Source organism: Cricetulus griseus, chromosome 5, assembly GCF_003668045.3.
Source record: "Cricetulus griseus strain 17A/GY chromosome 5, alternate assembly CriGri-PICRH-1.0, whole genome shotgun sequence".
Taxonomy (NCBI): domain Eukaryota; kingdom Metazoa; phylum Chordata; class Mammalia; order Rodentia; family Cricetidae; genus Cricetulus; species Cricetulus griseus.
In genome coordinates, this window is record NC_048598.1 from 179,643,907 (window position 1) to 179,663,370 (window position 19,464).

The following is a 19,464-nucleotide window of genomic DNA, read 5'->3' on the forward strand; positions in this document are numbered from 1 at the left end:
TTTTAATCATATATATATATATATATATATATATATATATATATATATATTATGGAAGAAAACAGCCACTTACAAACTCAAAATTAGTTAAAACATAAAATAAAGAAAATGCTGTTTTTGGTGATCATTGGCTATTTAGAATGCAGCTCACAATCTGAGCACCTTATGTAGACAAGGAAGATTAGCAGGTTGAGGGTAGTCTCAGGACACAGCTGGTTCCAGGGCACTTGTGACCATTTGATACCTAGTTTTAAGCAGGAACAAAAGGAAACCATGAGGCTCCTTTAAACAGTATTACTATCTGGATTACTTCCAGGGTCCTGGATGAATCATTGGGTCACAAACAAAACACCTGTGTCTCTAGAGTTGAGATCCTCTTCCTGACTGTTCCCCTTCAGGAAGAGCCTGCATGACGTGAGAGAATGGAGGACAATGGCTGGAGAAACTTTGCAGCTGTCACCGAGAAGTCCATAGTGTGTCAGTGATGCATTCAAGGATCAGATCTCCCTGAAGCTGAGCTCTTCTCCAACTGAAGACATAGCCCTGCCTTACACTGCACCAGACACAGTGAGCAGGCTCCCTGTGTACCCAGAAACAAACTTAATCTGAGGATGTTCAGGACCAGCAGGGGGCACTGTAGACCCAACTTTCACAAGGAAAGAAAGAAAATATAGTAGATGAGAGAAACATCTGGAGAGTGAGGAGTTCTCTGAGACCCTAAGGTTTCCTCTCCTGACCTCAAATACTGCCAAGACCATGTAATTCTCCTGATGTAGCTACTAAGACAAGACTCCAAACTTAGAATAAAAATTATTTGTTAATTAACATTGCCCACAGAGATGTGTGTTTAAGGGAAACCCAGGAGGAAGGAAGAGCCAAGTTTTTAGACCATGATTTCTCACTGGTCTGGAATCTTCTCTCCTCCTTAAGACTGTGAACATCAGGTACAGATCTGCCCTGCTCTGTGTTTTCTAAACCAAAATCCCCCAATACCATTGTCTCTCCTGTGTCTATATCATGTGCAGAAATCTATGAGCTGACCTGTATTCTAGTCTGCATGACTCTTGTTGCTAAACTTGGAGGCCAACACTGTTCCCCCACGATATCCTAGAGCTCAGCTGGGTCATCTATAGTTCTGGACCTGGAGCCCATTCAAATGTGAATTAGTAAATTAACAGATATAAGAGCCACAGGTTCAATTGTCCTGTCAGCATGTCAGTCACCACTCAAACAGTGAAGCCTGCACACAAAGCAATCCGGTGTCATTCTTCATAATTAAATATATTGACTGAGAAATCAAACAGATGTGCATCCCGTATGATAACTTCTGTAGTCTCTAGAAAAGGAAAGCCTGACTTAAGGACCCCTGGAAAATTAGGACTTATAATTTTCTGGGACAGGAGACTGAGAAACAAAAGAGAAGTGGATGTGTGATGGAAGTGAGGATGTCCTTCTGGGAGGTTGAGCAGGTCACCTGGAGGACTTGTTTCCTGCCTGGGCCCCAAACTACAGCAAAACAAGGCTCAAACAGAATCCATGGAGTCAGGGTCTTTGGCATTTTAACTGAGGGGGTTAAGGGAAAAGACTTGCACATTCTATGGAAGGTTTGTTTCTTTCTTTATGCTTTTTCTGAGTTCTATTCTCTTGTCTCATGTCTATGCAGAAATATCCTTTCTTTCTCTCTTAATGTTTTCCACCTCCTGATTCTTATTTTCCCTTACAGTGTTTATACCCCAGCAAAATCTTTCAAGCAATATAAAAATTACAATATGGTTACATTCAGATTTTCAAGAGAATAATTACAATGAATATAAACAAATAGAACAGCATATTTTCCATATCTCTTATCTGATTAGACATTTTAAATATTACAGATCAGAAGAAAATTGTCAATGTAACCCATGTAGAACCATTCCCAAGCAACGTGTTATAGATTAACAGCATAAGCAAGCAAGGTATTTTTCTCAGGCTGTTTTTTTAACTGGAAGACTGCAATTTGTGGCTACAAGGAAAGGATCAATCATTTAATTCTTTATCTTGAAAGGTAATCTCATAAGAAATCTTAAAAGAATTAAAAATCTAAATTTATACATGAAAACCATCATCACTTTTTATTTCATAGATTACGGAAGAAATTTGTACAAGATATTAATCATCATCTTTGATCATTAACCCTCCTGAACATAAAAGCATGTCAGCCAATAAAAATGAGGCTGCTTTGTATTTGTGACCCTAACCTAATGAATTTATAACTCAACTATGTGTCATTGTGAACTTTAGTTATTTTCTGGGACATTCCATCTCAAATCTATTACCAAATCATCTAATTCAACCTGTAGTTATGTTCAGGCTTGTTTGCAGCTTTGGTGCACACCAAAGCCTGTGAGTGCATCTTTCAACATTAAGATTGAAAGAATTTGAGACAGCCTGGCTTCCAGGGACTCAATTGTTTTCCTTATTCATTAACCTGAACTACAGTCTAAATAGCCATGGAGGTGAAACTCATAAGCCCTAGCTGTGTGGCACTACCTTGTATTTATTTTTCATTATCAAAAGAATATTTAAACTATGTTTATTATTATCAATTAGACAGTACAGCTTAAGAAGAAATCATATTCTAAACAATGCACAGGTAAAAATGTCCAGTAGAATGGGATGTTTACACATGAGAACACACTATATTACAGGCAGTGGGGGTCTCCCCACACCCATTCACACCATGCCAGGTACCAGAGAAAGATGGCAGCAGAAAAAATGAAAAGGAACAGCAGAAGCAAAAGACATCTTGTAGTCTGTAGACTCCAGGTTTTGCCTCTCAGAGATTCATCATCCGGGATTCATCTCCTGGTGAGGTGACACCTGAACCTCAATTGCCACCTGCTGCTCCTCTGACAGGGCCACCTGCAGACACAGAAGTCAAAGCTCAGCTCCCCTTGAAGTTCAGCTTCTCAGTCACTCCCCACTTCTAGGGACAAATAAGTAAACGTGCAGCAAAGGAAAACAGAATTACATGATAAAACAAGAAATACACAGACTGTCTGGAAAAGGCTCATGCATGTGATGAGCTGAATACTGGAATTCAGGCATGTCACATGACCTCCATACAGAAAGTGAGTTTCCCAAACTCAGGAAGCCGCTGCCCACAAAGCTATAGCTATGTATGGAGTTTTAAGTTCACCAGGAATGAGGTCCACACAGTAGTGCTGACATCACAAATAATGAGCACTGCAAAGCAATGTCACTGCTCTCCTAATCCCAGATGTGGAGAATTGAGTTGAAATGAACATGAAAATGAGTCTTTATAGAATAAGGGATAATAAGAGATGATTTGAAAATGATATAATTTAATAACATTTCCCCAAAATTAACTTCATTATTCAATTCCCCAACATTAACATTATGATCTGATTCCTCCAGAAAATTAACAAAGAACCCAGGACCTGACAAATACAGGCTCCACGACAGAGCTTGCTATAAAGCAGGAAGACATGCAAATGAGACCTGTCTCTGCTCATGAAAAGCAGCCCAGCCCTGACTTTACAGCTCAGGCAGAGGAGCTCAGCTGTGGATCCCAAGACTTCACTCAGGGATCAGCATGGAGTTGGGGCTGAGCTGCATTTTCCTTGTTGCTCTTTTAACAGGTAATTTATGGAGAGCAGTAGATGCTGACTGTGTGAGTGGACATTAATCTGAGGGACAATGGACATGTGTGATGATTTCTTGACCAGGATTTTCTGTGTTTTCAGGTGTCCAGTGTGAGGTGCAGCTTATGGAGTCTGGGGGTGGCCTGGTAAAGCCTGGAGGGTCCCTGAAACTCTCCTGTGCAGCCTCTGGATTCACCTTCAGTGACTACTGGATGACCTGGTTTCGCCAGGCTCCCGGCAAGGGGCTGGAGTGGGTTGGAGAAATTAATAAAGATAGCAGTACCACAAACTATGCATCATCCGTGAAGGGCCGGTTCACCATCTCCAGAGACAATGCCAAGAACACTCTGTACCTGCAAATGAACAGTGTGAAGTCTGAGGACACCGCCACTTATTACTGTGCTACAGACACAGTGAGTCATCTCAGTGTGAACCCTGACAAAAACCTCACTGTGAGGCCGCTCACGGCCACCAGGGGGCACACAGCACACACAGAATATAGGTTCATCCCACAGACTATAAAGGCATAACTGAGCAATCTTCTCAGCAGCTTAGGCTCCTTCCATCTTCTAGTTCCCAAGAAAGTCTCTCTAAATATTTGTGCTGTGGGTAACTGTTGTCCTCAATACATCTCCTCTGTTTCTGCTGTTATATAAGAAACATGGATGCTCCTGTGTCTTTTTTTCCCTCAGATTCAAGCAGATCCTCAGTCAGATTTCTTTATTAGAGTAGCATTTATATTTAAGGGGAAAACTAGGGTAAGAAGGGGCCCATTACAGGTGCACAAATGCTCCCAAGGCTCAAACCTCCCCTCCCCTCCCCTCCTCCTGACAATGGTGCACATCAGGTTCAGACTTGATCCAGCTGTGCTTTTAGCTAATTCAGTTTATTTCTCCATGAATTTCATCTCTGCTCATCATGAGATTTTTATAAACTTGTCCTTCAGGAAAGTTAGTTCAGTGTCTGTGTGGAGATGGCATTTCAAGGATGGTTTATTGTCTTCTAATTGACCTGAATATGGGATCACACCACCAGGAAGGCATTGAACATCTGCATCTGATCACATGATAATGTTCATGAAAAGTGAGATCTACTCACCTAGAAAATCTCTCACACACAATTGGGCATTTTATGAAAATCTAACAGAGATCACTTTGGGTCTGGGGTTGTCACATTAGCAGTGACAGAGCCAGATCATTTCTCTAAGAGCCACAGAAATTCCAGCTGTGTCCTCTGAGAAGTTCCTCTCACTGTGCAAAAAACTGAGAAAGTTTGTCTTAGTAACTTTTCTGTAGCTGAGATAAAACAGCAAGACCAACTGTGATGAAGGAAACATGTAAAGAAAGAAAGAACTTAGTTGGGATTATGGTTTCCAATAATCTAGTCCATGGTTCACAAACTAAAGGCTGAGTGGCTGAAGCAGACATTGATGGCTCAAGTTTTGATCCACAAGCAGGCAGCAGAGAGGCAGACTGACAATGCCATGAACGTGAAGAACATTTAAGCCTTCCTCCATTGACTCACTTTCACCAAGTAAGAGGAGGCATATCTGGGCAATATCCCTGAAGTTCTCATAGAATCACAGACAAGGAAGCACTGAATGTATTTCTTGGGAGCCCTTGTGGCCTACAGTTGACAGCTGCGTCTCCATTGCTATGAAAAAACTGTATCTCAAATACTCACAGCCCAAGGATCAGGAATAAATAAACAAGAAACAAATATGAGATTTGTAGGAATTAAGAAATGGATACACATCCAATCAGCCAAGTAAATATCTATAGGTATTATTGTATGGATTTTTCAAGACACAGCTTCTCATTGAAACAAATATTAAAAGGGATATCTCCAAGAGCCAATAATTAAAATCTTAACCTCCTGCCATGTCTTACTTTGCAAGGACATAGGAAGGAACCTTCAGTGTAAACACAGACACAATCCTCCTTGTGCTCAAGACCAGTAGAGACAATGACGTACTACTGAGGCTGCTGGGAACTAGCAGACATCCCTTGGAGTATAGGAGGTTGGGGACTGTCCCATGTGGTTTCTCACAAACAGGCTTACAGCTGTTTAGATGTTGGAGTAAGTGGCTTCCCCTTCCTGCGCTAACAATACTTTAGAGGCCACCTGCAATGTCACATTCTATAACTATTATTTGTTTGGTTTCTAATAAGTGTATCAGTTTTTACCCATGGGGAATCTAAAGCATCCATTTTGCACATTATATATGATGAAATAAACATAAGAATAAACCTTTCCATATCTTTCAATGAATCTGTCATTCTAATAGTTGGTGATGGTTATTAGCTCAATTGGAAATCTAAGGGAATACTAAATCATCTGAAAAAACACTCTCTTAATTTATTTATTTATATTTTTGGTTTTTTGAGACAGGGTTTCTCTGTCTAGCTTTGGAGCCTATCCTGGCACTGGCTCTGGAGACCAGGCTGGCCTCAAACTCACGGAGATCAGCCTGCCTCTGCCTCTGCCGCCCGGGTGCTGATATTAAAGGCATGCACCACCAACACCTGGCCTATTCTCTTTATTTTATCACAGGTTGAGGAGTAGCCAGAGCTTCCATGATTAATGTTATTTTACACAATTGGTGGAACAAGAAGTGGTCTATGTTTCAGGCTTCCAACATGTGTCTGTAATAGGGCACACATGGTTATTATTTTCACACAATTATTGTTTGAGATTGTATCCTTGTAAAGATTATTTTCTGACTCAGTGTCCCATGTAGTGATGCCTTTGAAGGTGTGTTGTGTACATTCAGCTTGTGGAAATGTCTGAGTGACCACTGGGTATAGGGGAAATGCTGGCACACCCGCTTGAAGACTGGCACAGCTGACGCTGACCACGCACACTTGTGCGTGGTCAGAGTGATGTAGCAAGGCTTTAAATATGAGGGTCACATGCATGCTGCTCTCTGTTCCCTCTCCTGCCTTGTGGTAAAGGACTGGCTCTGTAGTCTGAGTACTTCCTAATAAGCAGCCTGTTTTTCCCACTAGTTCTGAGTCCATAGCGATCTGCATTAATTGTTGGGCTCATGTCAGGTGGTGTCACCTACAGTCTCTCTCTAACTCCCTTCCATTGGCCACAGAGGTCCTCATCACAGTTTTCTTCTAGTGTTTTCTTGTTCACATTGCCAGCATGCTCACTGCTGTGATCTCTAACTCAGCTGAAGGTAGGAGAGTTGGAGTGTTTACCTGTGAGTTAGAGGAGATCAATGGGAGACGTGATCGTTGGTGTTGGTTCAGGGTTAAGGATTACTGTTTTGAAGAATCTGGAAAATGAAAAGAAAGTCTACTTTTCCAGGCCTTAGCCTTCTCTGGATACTATGATAGTGACCTCAGCCATGTGCTAAGAAGTTTAGGTGAAGAAACAGACTATAGAATGTGGGATTACTGAGATCCAGATAATCACAACTCATTGAACAGTACAGTGTGAAGGTGAAAACCAAGATATCCACTCTTAGTTCCCTGACACCAGGGAGAGGTCAGGCCACATAGCAGCCAGTGATATATGGTGACCATAGTGAACCTGGAGACTGAGCAGATTGTTTACACGGGGAGTGTGCAGATTAGTTACTCAGTATCTCCTAGATGTACTACATAAAACACACAAATTATTGAGCAATATCTAATGAATGTGAGATGACCTATTTCTGCTTTTATTTGGGCAAATAATTCAACAACTCTATGAGCCCAGTTGATATAAACCTTAATAGCACCAGCCAGGGTCCACTGATTATGGTCAGTGAGAACAGAGTTTTAAACAGGAAAGGATGGAGAGGCCACAACATGACTGAGACTGTGACAAGTTTATTATTTTTAAACTCAGAATGATGAGAGTATAAAAATTGTAAGGACAGCAGGGGTCACAATGGAGACATCAATCACTAGGATGGAAATCAGATGATGATTGGAGGGACTCCAGAGCCCCTGTGGACTCCCTTCTTAAAGACTTTCAGCTGAACCACACCTGATACAGTTGGTATGTGAAGTCAAGAATTTTCAAACAAAGTAAAAATTCATTGTTAAATATTGCATAGATTTGTATTTTCTCTGCTTATAAAAATATTTATTCATTTTGGAGTTTTGTATAACTTTTTTCATGAAAAATATTCTGATATTTTAATCCTCTCAGATATTTTCCATATTCCTACCAGAACTCTAAAGCCTTTTTCTATTGAAAGCAAAAGAATATACAAAATAAAGGTAAAAAAGATAATGAAAAAAATCACCAGTAACACACACCTGCAACATGCTGAAAAATAAAACATTAATATCTTACAGATGAAAGAGTGAAATTTCTTCCAGTTTAGGAGGTTTTGTAATTTCCATTAACAATTTTCCTCATCACTACCAAAACCTGTGAATTTGTCAGGGAATTGAAATAATTTTTCAGTTTGGGATTCTATTTGTAAATTGAGGGATTAGGCCTTGATGTTATATCCACAGGGTCTGCACAGGTCTCAGGAATGACTGCTTCCTCAGACAGGATGAGGATTTGGACCCCAGCATCCTGCTGCCTGACCCAGGTGTCCTCTACCTCCTCATTCTCCAGCTGGACTAGGTCTTTATCTAAGAACTATCCTGCTCATGAATATGCAAATCATGTGAGTCTATGGTTGTAAATACAGGGATGTCCACACCACCAACAACATTTGATCAGTGTCCTCTCCACAGTCACTGAGCACACAGGTCCTCACCATGGGATGGAGCTGGATCATCCTCTTCCTGGTGACAGCAGCTACAGGTAAGGGTTCCAAGTTCCAGGCTTGAGGAGGGGCCATGTTCTCAGGTGACAGTGACATCCACTCTGCCTTTCTCTCCACAGGTATCCACTGCCAAATCCTCCTTCATCAGTCCTCTGCTGAGCTGGTGAAGCCTGGAGCCTCAGTGAAGCTGTCCTGCAAGGCTTCAGGCTACACCTTCACCAGCCACTATATGAGCTGGGTGAAACTGAAGCCTAGACAGGGTCTGGAGTGGATTGGATGGATTGACCCTGGAAATAGTGGTACTGGCTACAATCAGAATTTCCAACACAAGGCCACATTGACGGTAGACACATCCTCCAGCACAGCCTACATGGAGCTCAGGGGCCTGACATCTGAGGACTCTGCAGTTTATTACTGTGCCAGACGACACAGTGTTGCAACCACATCCTGAGAGTATCAGAAACCCTGGAGGAGCAGGAAGCTGCCTTGGGACTAAGATGATAGAGATGATCAGCCTAGGGACTTACTCAGAAATATTCAATCTGAATGTCCCTTTGACTGTCTCCTGCTCATAATACAATAGTGCCTTTGTCAACTTTTCCAAAGCAAAGGATGTCTGAGAATTATGTGATGCTGATTCTAGATGAGCCCTACAATGCACCAGGCTTGACCACATCTCTATCAGTGACTACCTCCATTGACATGCTTCTGTAATGAAACCAAAACAAAGACTCACTGTGTCAGTACATTAGGATACAAACATCCTTCAAAGCCAAGAGACTGGACCTTTTGCTGGTGTAGCTGTGAATATACTCTTATATGATTTTAAACAGTAAAATACAATTCAACTATATCAGGGCAAAGAAAAACACTTTTCAAAATTCAGGTTGCTATACCTGCTATTACACCAAATACTTAGTTTCAAGTTGTTCCCATAGAGTTGTGGGGAGTCAGTTTACCTTTCCTCATGAATCTAATTTTAGACATTTGTTTATAAGTAATTCTAATTGAATTGTTTTTGTAAGTTGTAGTTAAGTTTCTTATTGTTTTCATGTTAGAGATGGTGCTGAATGCCATGCTATGGAGTCCTCAGGGTGTGGGATTTGTTACTTTGTGCTCTTGCTCAGATAACATTGGGGCCAGAACCATGTGTTTCCAAGCTGGTAGTGTAAGAGAAGAGTTCATGCCATTAGGAGCCCTAGGTAATCATTCCCTTGTTCCCTGAAATTGGAATCTCTTGATGCAGGTTCTAGATTGATATTGATTGACATTTACTGGACATTGGTGTATGGTGCACAATACACCTCCCACATACACAATATTTCTCTTCTAAGAGGCAGAAATGGCCAATTATGACTTCTGTTGATTCAGTGCTTTATTATAACTTTGACATATCTGAACCTGATTATTTCTGTCTATGAATGCTGATTTGGGTTTTGTATTCTTTTTTACTTAGGAGAATGTGCATACAACTTGACTGTACAAACAGAGAATATCTAAAACAGAAATAATTCTGACTTGATATCATGGCAAAAAATCTGACAATTTATGTTAAGAGAACAATAATAAGAACAATCACCAAAGTGGATTCTCTGACTTAAACATCTTTACTCATATAAAGTCAACAAGCTGCCTAAACCAAACTTGTTGCTAGCAAATCCAATTTCCTTCCCATGTGACCTGTCTCCTCTCACATACATGAGCATCCTCAGGTTGAGAGCTGATTCATTTGTCTTTTTCTTGCCAGTGTATTTAATTTCCTTCTGAAATTTTTTTCTCAAAGTTCCTTGGTATCCCTCCTTAACCTCTGGGCCATTTCTAGCAGATAACATGATACTTAGGATTGTTTCCTGCAACAAGTAAGGATGAACAAAATTCCTTTGTCCTCAAAGGCATAGTACCCTCAAGTCTTTGGAAGGTAAAGTGTTTATGACATCATGAACTCTCTGGCTCAAATAGAAATCTTTCTGTCAGGATAAAAAGGAAAGAAAGACCCCATATCTGTGAATTTCAGGGATACTTCAACAGAAAGATTAACAGTGATATGAATAATGGGTTGTTGTTAGAATTGAACTTGCTGGACTCATACAAGTTTAATAGGACTGACATTTCTGGGGACACACTGGATTTCTCAGGAGAGGTAAAGCTTCCAGTCTCCACAGAACTCCTTCTTACAGCTGCCCTGATGCCTAGTAACACAAGATTCCTAGGACATCCTTCCTGAGCTGTGCATGAGTGGAGACATTACAAATCTGCCAACAATCATTTCATAGCAATCCATCTATGGGAATGAGTTTAATCAACTGGAGGCCATGTGCTGTCAAAGTAAACACAGTGTGACACAGTCTGATATTTAGTATTATGATTTTCAAATGACATTAAATTTGTGTGATCAAAAACTTTGTTAAATATTGTTTCTTGAGACAGTCAAAAGGAAAACCTAAATAAATGATTTATGCAGAGTCTGAGGAACCGGTGAAGAGAGTCCAGCAAAGGTGTTTCCTGACTCTACTCAAGAGTTTATTTTTCTCAGTTAACCACGTACAAGCCCCAAGTGACAATCTCCTATGGCAGTTAGAAACCTCCCCTAGAAGGATACAAGGTCAGTTAGTTCGTGGAATCTACGTCACTCTCCTCGGGATGCTACAATAACAGAAATGACCCAGTTCAAAGGCTCTCTCAACCACCATGAAGACAATGTATCTCACAGTGGGATCAATTTCTGTAATGAAAAAGTAGGCTCTACAAGGTTTGATAGCAGTTTGGGTTCTAGAGTGCACAGAAGTGCACATGTAACCAGAAGCTATTTCCATTTATAACATTCTTCACATGAAAAATGAGATTTCTCTAAAGGAGTCTAACCGAGGAAATCAAACTCTCCTAAACATAGGCTGAGGTCCATTAGCTGATGTCATCAGGAATCCAATCAAATGCATTGAGGAGGTTCCCTGTCTCAAGATACCACCTGGCTTTATTGACATTTTATACATTTATTTATTTGTCTCTTATTTTGTCCTACAGTTCTTTTGACTATATAGTATAGCTTCTAAGTTTGTGTTTTTATGGGATTGCTAAGTATGTAAATCAGGAGGTCTCTGCAACCATAACTCTTTCTTGTGCCATTTCTTGGGCTCTTTCCCTTCAGTTTTTATTTTGTTTAGTCCTGTACTAACATATTAATTTTATATCATTTTAATTTATTTGATATTATTCACTAGATAGATGTCTGTTTTCAAAAGATAGCAAGGTTGTGTACAATGATAGGGAGGACTTGGGAGTTGATGAGGGAGGAGGAATTATGGGATGCAGCTGACTCTATCAGCAGGTGTTTCCTCTACATTCCACAGTCTGGAGGGAGCGAGAAGTATGTGTGGACCCTGTGCTACAACAAGATGACAGCAAGCAAAATTCATAAGAAAGATGGAAACCCATCATATATGTGGAGAAGGGAAGAAAAACTTGAGCCGTGTGGGTTTCCTAATCACAAACAAGGAACTCAGGAAACCAAGAGTGTAAAAAAAAACAAGGTTATCACTGACCTGATACTTAAAAATATAGGAGAGAAGAATTTGGTGGGGACATTGGGATAGGAAGTGGACGTCATGTCAGGATGTGTTTCCTGTGATCCTTGAGTGCCAAAGCTCTCTCCTTCCAGAATCACAGTGTAGTAAGTCAGGGAAAATAATGGCCATGTTGTAATAACAAAATGGAGTGGTATGAACCCTTCTCATTTATAAAGACAAGGCTGACTCCCCACATGCAAATGCATCTTCTAGCTCTAAGTTAAATCCCCTCCTGAGCTGTGGGAGCTCACATCTCTCTCACAGGAGGCTGACCTCTGAGAAAAGGGGGTGTAGCCTAGAAGATGACAATGTTGGGTCTTGTGTACCTGGTGACAGCCCTTCCTGGTGAGTGTGACCATTTCATACATGTGTCCATGAGGGGATGTGACAACATGTGATTGACAGAATTGACTCTTCCTGTCTGCAGGTGTCCTGTCCCAGATCCAGCTTCAGGAGTCAGGACCTGGCCTGGTGAAGCCCTCACAGTCGCTGTCCCTCACTTGCTCTGTCACTGGTTTCTCCATCACCAGTGTTTATTACTGGAGCTGGATCAGGCAGTTCCCAGGGAAGAAGCTGGAGTGGATGGGGTACATAGATAATGGTGGCACCAACTACAACCCATCCCTCAAGAGCCGCATCTCCATCACCAGAGACACAGCCAAGAACCAGTTCTTCCTGCAGCCGAACTCTGTGACCACTGAGGACACAGCCACATATTACTGTGCAAGAGTCACAGTGAGGGGACTTCAGCATGAGCCCAGACAAAAACCTCCCTGCAGAGGAGCTCTGGGCCAGCAGGGGGTGCTCAGCCCTAACCAAGCCCAGGATCTCTAAGTCTTTAGAGCTGGAAAGAAAAACACCTGGTTTCTTCAGCCTTTGTTTCACACTCCCTAAGCACAGAGATGACAGGAGGTCTCTTCTCTCTCTGAATCTGAAATCTGTGTTTTTGTAAAGTCATATTTGTTTGCTTCTCACTGATTCTCTCTAGAGTTTCTTTATAAAAGTCAGTTGGCCTTGGCATTGCAGTAGTTGATCCATTAAAAAATAATTCTTCCCTCGATTCTCCATTCCCGTCATCCTCAGATACATCTTCCTGTCATAGCACTTCCTAGAGCATTGACAGAAAGTAGCTGTATTATCCACCCTACAAGGAGGGCCAGGGATTTCCTTAGATCAAGACTTCATGGGTGAGGTACAAAGAGTGGTGTCATGGTTGTTACGCCCAAGCATTTTGTCATATTTCATGCAAAATGCAAATTTTTCATTTTTATTAAAACATCAATTTAGCAAATTCTCCCGTGTTCACACTGATAATTAACATTTTATAAGTGTATCATGGAAGACTCTGGGACCAGATATGGCCCACTGGAGACACAGGTTGTAATTAGGACTTCAACTCCAGCATCAGTGTCAGGAACAATGCTTCCAATAACCAAGTTCTCTTGTGTCTGAACCATGTGGCATGCCTAACTGTGCCAGAGACATAGGAGGAGACTTCAGTGTGGACTCAGACGTAAACCCTCCATGCACAGGAGTTTGAGTTAAGCATAGCACATAAGAAGCTCTGAGTCTACTCAGAACAACTGGATGCCCTCATGTCGTATGAATGTCCCCGTGAGTGTCCTCACAAACAAGCATATGTCAACTACATTTCAGGATATGTGGTTTATCTTGCTGCTCAAAAAATATCCTATGGATCTTTGGTACATCTTATTCTATGACAATTACTATTTGCTTATTTTCTAATAAGCGGATCATTATGACACCATGGAGCATCAAAGGCATCCATTTGCTTCTTGCTATTAGATCAAATAAACAGAAAATAAAACTGTCCATGTTTTTTGACAAATGTCTGTAATTTTCAGAGGTGGTGATGATAGGTCCAGATAGAAATCACAGAGGATTTAAATAATCTGGATACCTTCCTATTTATTCCCCATCATGGGGAGTAGAAAATAGATCTTCCATGAATAAATGTTATTATCTCACCTAGAGGGAGAAACAAGCCATCTACTGTCCCCAGCTACCAATGTGTTAATGCTCTACTAACACACAGACAATTCACATTTGCACACAATTTAACGTGGAAATTTGCATCCTTGTAAAGATTACTTTTCAACCCAATGTCCCATGTTATGATCCCTTTGAAGGTGTTTCTTGTTGCCCCATATTATGAAAAGTCTGAGTGACCATTGTGCACAAGCCGGAAAAGACTGTTCTTTTGATACCTGGGAACAGGCAAAGCAATCGTGATGGAAATGGGTTGGAGGTCACAAGAAGAGAGTAAGCTGTGGGAGAGTAAGGACCTGGACTACCTGGTGGTGCAGGGAAGGGATGTCTCTGAAAGATCATTTGGATATTCTCTGTGACAAAGAGCAGACCTCACTTGTGGGGAGAGAAAGGCGAGTCCCTGAGGAACTGTGGCACATAAGGATAGGCAATGGAAAGAAATAGAGCTTAATGGTGCCTGGTGGAAGTCCCAGAAGTTCTAGGAGTGAAATTGGGTTGGAGAGGAGGTGGCCTGTGTTGTGGAGAGGAGGTCAGCCCTTGTGGAGGTCAGAGGTAACTCAGGTCTTTGATCTGCTTTTATTATTGATCAAAGAATAATCTAGAAAGTATTCATATTTATGCAATGGCATTCCTTATTTTTATGAATTGATATTTAAGCCTTTTGTGTGCTGCACTATACCACTGAGCTGTGGCCTCTGCTATAATTTTTACTTTAGTTTATTGTATTCATTCATGATTGACTGTTTTCTAAAAGTGGCATAATTAAGTGATTTCATGTCTTTATTTCCTATGATAGTATGAGATGATTTCTGTTAAGAGAACAGTGGAGTTTACATGGAACAACCACAGTAAAGGTTGCAATTTACAACTAAACTTCACACTCTGTAACATTTCCTTTCACCTTCTTTTTCCTTTCCTTTCCTTTTTTGAAGAAGCATGAATCAAAATGTGATTCTCCTACTAAGCAAATATTATTTATCCATGCAAGGCTGGAGGTGAAAACAGGGCTTTAGCCTTGAATAATGTTTCTACAAACTGAGCTAAGGCTCCCAGAAAGTAAGTCATAGTTGATGCTGTAAAAGCCACCTCATTTTATCTCAGGTGTCTGCAACATTAATTCTGTGTCCCAGCACTCACATCCCTCAGCTCATGATAGAGCAGGAAGACATGCAAATTATGCCCCCTCTGGCCATAAAAACCAGCCCTGACCCTACAGCTCTGACAGAGACGCCCAGCTCTGGACTCACAAGTCCTCCTGTTCTGTAGTCATCACTGAACACTCAACACTCAGCATGGATTTGATACTTTGCTGGGTTTTCCTTGTTGCTCTTTTAAAAGGTAATTCATACATAAGGGGAGTTACTGAGTGTGTGAGTGGACACGAGTGAAAGGATAGTGGACATTTGTGACAGTTTATTGACAGGAGTCTCTGTGTTTGCAGGTGTCCAGTGTGAAGTGAAGCTGGTGAAGTCGGGGGGAGGCTTGGTGCAGCCTGGAAAGTCCCTGAAACTCTCCTGTGCAGCCTCTGGATTCACTTTCTCTAATGCCTGGATGAACTGGGTCCTCCAGGCTCCAGGGAAGGGGCTGGAGTGGGTTGCAGAAATTAGAGACAAAAGTAATAATTATGCAACAAGCTACAGGGAGTCTGTGAGAGGCAGATTCACCATCTCAAGAGAAGATTCCCAAAGCAGCGTCTCCCTGCAAATGAACAGCTTAAGAGCAGAAGACACCGCCATTTATTTCTGTTCTGCAGACACGGTGAGAAGACTTCAGTGTGAACCCTGACAAAAACCTCCCTCCCTGCAGGAGAGCTCAGAACCAGCAGGGGGCGACGACAGCACATGGTTAACATGGACAGTGCAGGAACCAGGTGCAGACAGAGTTGAGTCCGGGTTCTGGGGTCTCAACTTCATCTGATGGTGTCACAGATGTTTTCTGCACTTGTGTTTTACAGATGTCTGTAATATCCGTTGAAACGGATTTCTGTTTTTTTTTTCCCTTAACTTAAAAAAAAAAACCTAACTTATACCATGCTGTCTAAAGACACTAAATGCCAAAATCAGAGCTGATATCCAAAATGACCCTGCAGACCCCTGATTGCAGAAATGACTCTGCAGATGTCACAGTGGTCAAATGCTCAGAAGGTCAGAGGTGTTTGTGAGGCTGCACTCTCATTGAGTTTCAGGACAAAACTGAAGTTATTGTCATTAGGACAGAGTTTGGGATTAGGGAGGTCAGCACAGAAACACACTGTAACCTAAACACCCAAATAGGTCTCAGATATTTCTCCTCTGTCTGCTCTCTTTAGGCCAACAGCCTTGATTTAAATGGAAAGAAGCTGTCTCAGGAAGCATGAAGACAATTCCACTGAACTGGGGATGAGACTTTCTCTTGACCGATGTGGAGGCTTGAAACCAATGTGTCAATATGGAAATATATAACAGAGAGACAGAGAGACAGACAAAGACAAAGACAGAGACAAGGAGAGACAGAGAAAGTGAGAGAGAAAGACAGAGAGAGAGTGCTTAAGAGATAGATAGATAGATAGATAGATAGATAGATAGATAGATAGATAGATAGAAAAATAGATGGATAAAACATAGACAGACAGACTGATAGACTCAGGGAGACAGAGAGCAGGGAAGGATTTGCAGTTTCACTAATAAATGTACAGGAGTATAATGAAGGTATTTGGTTATGCTATAACCTCATATAGATGTAAGGAATATTATGTTTGGAATAAAAATATCATTTAAAATAGCTCTTATTTAACTGTCCTTGACTTTAAGGCCAATTTAAAAGTACAAATATGCAATATAGCCAAACCAAGGTTGTTAAAACTGTGAACACTTGTCGGGCTTTGGTGGTGCACGCCTTTAATCCCAGCACTCTGGAGGCAGAGGCAGGTAGATCTCTGTGAGTTCACGACTAGACTGGTCTATAGGAGCTAAGTCCAGGACAGTCTCCAAAGCCACAGAGAAACCCTGTCTCAACCCCCTTCATAAAAACCTGTGAGCAATTGATACTAAATCATTGACATTAATTGCACAACCCTCCACCTTGAGATGCGTCTCACTATGGTTGCATCCTGGTGAGCACGTCCTATCCTGTCTGTAATCACTGTGATGGGGTAGGGGGTGAATCTCTAAGATGTATTTTGTGAGAAGGGGGGGCCACACTTTACTGCAGCTGGTCTACACCTCTCCACCTAGGGACATTCATCCTTGTATGAAAATAGTTTAGAGTGTCTGCCATCGTGTTGGGTTTCTGTTGGCCTCTACTGGATAGTGGCTCCTGATTGTCTCTACAATGTCCAGGACAAACAATTTCCTGGGCGCAAACTTCATCATTTCTGAGATACAGGAAAGTGGCTATGAAGCCTTAAAGGAAGCTGCTATTTAAGCTGGAGAGACGTCCTGTGTGTAGCTTTTGGCATTTCTAGGAAAAATCCTCTCACAGCAATCCCCCTGTTTCTCTGACTCTCACACTCTTCCCACACTCCTTCACATTGATCCCCAAGACTTCAGTGAGTTGTGTGAAGATGACTCCACCCCCTCCTCCTCTCTCTCTTCTGCTCTTCCTCCTCCTTCCTTCATCTTCTGATCCCCCTCCTCCTCCTACTGCTTCATCACAACAATCCCTCCCCTCCCCATGTCCCTCCTCCCATCCCTCCTCCCCTCTCCCCACTCTCTCTCCTCCTTTTATTCTGATTTAAACAGCATAACCTTTTGTTTTATTTAACTTTGTGTGGATTTCATATGTGAGCACTTTATTACCTGAACTACACTGCTGATCAACTTCACTGCACGACTGCTGATCTGATTAGGACTCCACTCTCAGGTTCTCTCTCTCTCTCTCTCTCTCTCTCTCCCTCTTTCTCTCTCTCCCTCAGTACACTCGTTGCAAACTATTTACAGCCAGGCTGCACTGTAAAGTGTATGAACTTGTATGAACATGAAACTTGAGAGGACTGTGTACAGATCAGGGAGTGATTTAGGGATGACTCTGGGATGATGGTATGTGATGTCACTTGCCTTATGTTGGTTATGACATGAGCAGAAGCAGAACATGTGACCCTGGGCCGGGCACTCAGAGCTGAGAGCTTAAGTCACTGCTATTTCCCCAATTGACAATAATATTAATAGTTCAACTGGTGAGTCAAATGTGGTCACTCAGTGACCAGTCTGGGGAACCTCATTTGTATGGTGAAATTTGATACTTTATTCATTCATTCATTCATTCATTCATTCATTCATTCATTCACCTATCTATCTATCTATCTATCTATCTATCTATCTATCTATCTAATTATTGTGTGTCAATAACAACTCTGGCCTTAGATAAGCCCACTGTACAAATTCCCCCCTTTCATGTCAGTAGCTTGTGAGAGTTGCTGAGTGAGAGAGAGCTGGGCTCTCAGAGAGACAAGCTTGCAGCCTTCTCACACATGTGGTGAAAGTGATCATGCAGCATGCTCTCCTACATTTACTTAGAGGAACATCCCACATGCAAATTCCTAGCAATGCCACCAGAAGTCAAGCATCTGCTTAAATTCAGAGCCTCCTACACCCTGGAGAATATTTTTTCTGGGAGGCATTGAATTAACCACAATGGACATGAAATCCTTGTGGGTCTTCATTGTCCTGCTGATGGTTCCCAGCTGTGAGTTCCAAGGGGAAGCAGTGGAGAACCTTGTTCTGCTGGTTCTGAGGTCCTGACTCACTGTTGTTCTTTGTTCACAGGTGTCCTGTCCCAGGTGCAGCTGCAGGAGTCAGGGCCTGGTCTGCTGAAGCCCTCGCAGTCACTGTCCCTCACCTGTACTGTGACTGGTTACTCCATTAGCAGCGGTTACTGGTGGCATTGGATTCGTCAGCATCCAGGGAAAGGGCTGGAGTGGATGGGTGATATTTATAACAATGGAAACACCTACTACAACCCATCTCTCAAGAGCTGAATAACCATGACAGTAGACACATCGAAGAATCAGTTTTCCCTGAGGCTGAGCTCTGTGACCACTGAAGACACAGCTGTGTATTACTGTGCACGAGACACAGTGATGGAACTTCAGTGTGAGCCTGCACAAAAACAAGCCTTCCTGCTGGGGACAGGAGTGCCTCTGTGACAGCGGGCACTGTGAACTCATGCAGTCTAGTCTCAACCCGGAAGCAGCACAGTGAGGAAGGACCACCCACTTCCTGTGGGATGGGGAGTGTTATGTCCACCAACCACACGCTGTCCAAAAGGACATTATCCCTTGCCATTGTGTTTCTGCTTTCACAGATCCTCGGGTGGCAGTAAAGGCCATAAGAAAACAGTGTCGTTATTTTCATAGATGCGATGGGGATAATGAGTAGAATATTTGTCCTCACCAATCATCATTTGGCCTCCTTTTCCGTCTTGAGCATCAGTATAAGCCATGATTCTCATTGCCTCTCGATTGAAGTATAAGCTGAACTTCGTCTCTAAAAAACAAACATGGGAAACATTAAGTGACAACGTAGGCTCCTTTGGATTGTGGCTTGTTAGG

At 41.9% G+C, this 19,464-nt stretch overlaps 1 pseudogene and 2 gene segments (V, D, J or C); all 3 read left to right on the top strand.

Annotated features, from left to right (window-relative positions):
- The first annotated feature begins 3,595 nt into the window (after positions 1 to 3,595).
- LOC118237720 lies at positions 3,596 to 4,881 on the top strand. The segment is given in 3 exon segments: positions 3,596 to 3,641; positions 3,747 to 4,070; positions 4,793 to 4,881. Coding segments are annotated over 3 exon segments (459 nt in total).
- Positions 4,882 to 8,356: 3,475 nt separating this feature from the next.
- On the top strand, positions 8,357 to 8,815 carry LOC113831630. The segment is given in 2 exon segments: positions 8,357 to 8,402; positions 8,484 to 8,815. Coding segments are annotated over 2 exon segments (378 nt in total).
- A 9,738-nt stretch (positions 8,816 to 18,553) lies between these two features.
- Positions 18,554 to 19,059, top strand: LOC118239014 (annotated as a pseudogene).
- Positions 19,060 to 19,464: the final 405 nt, after the last annotated feature.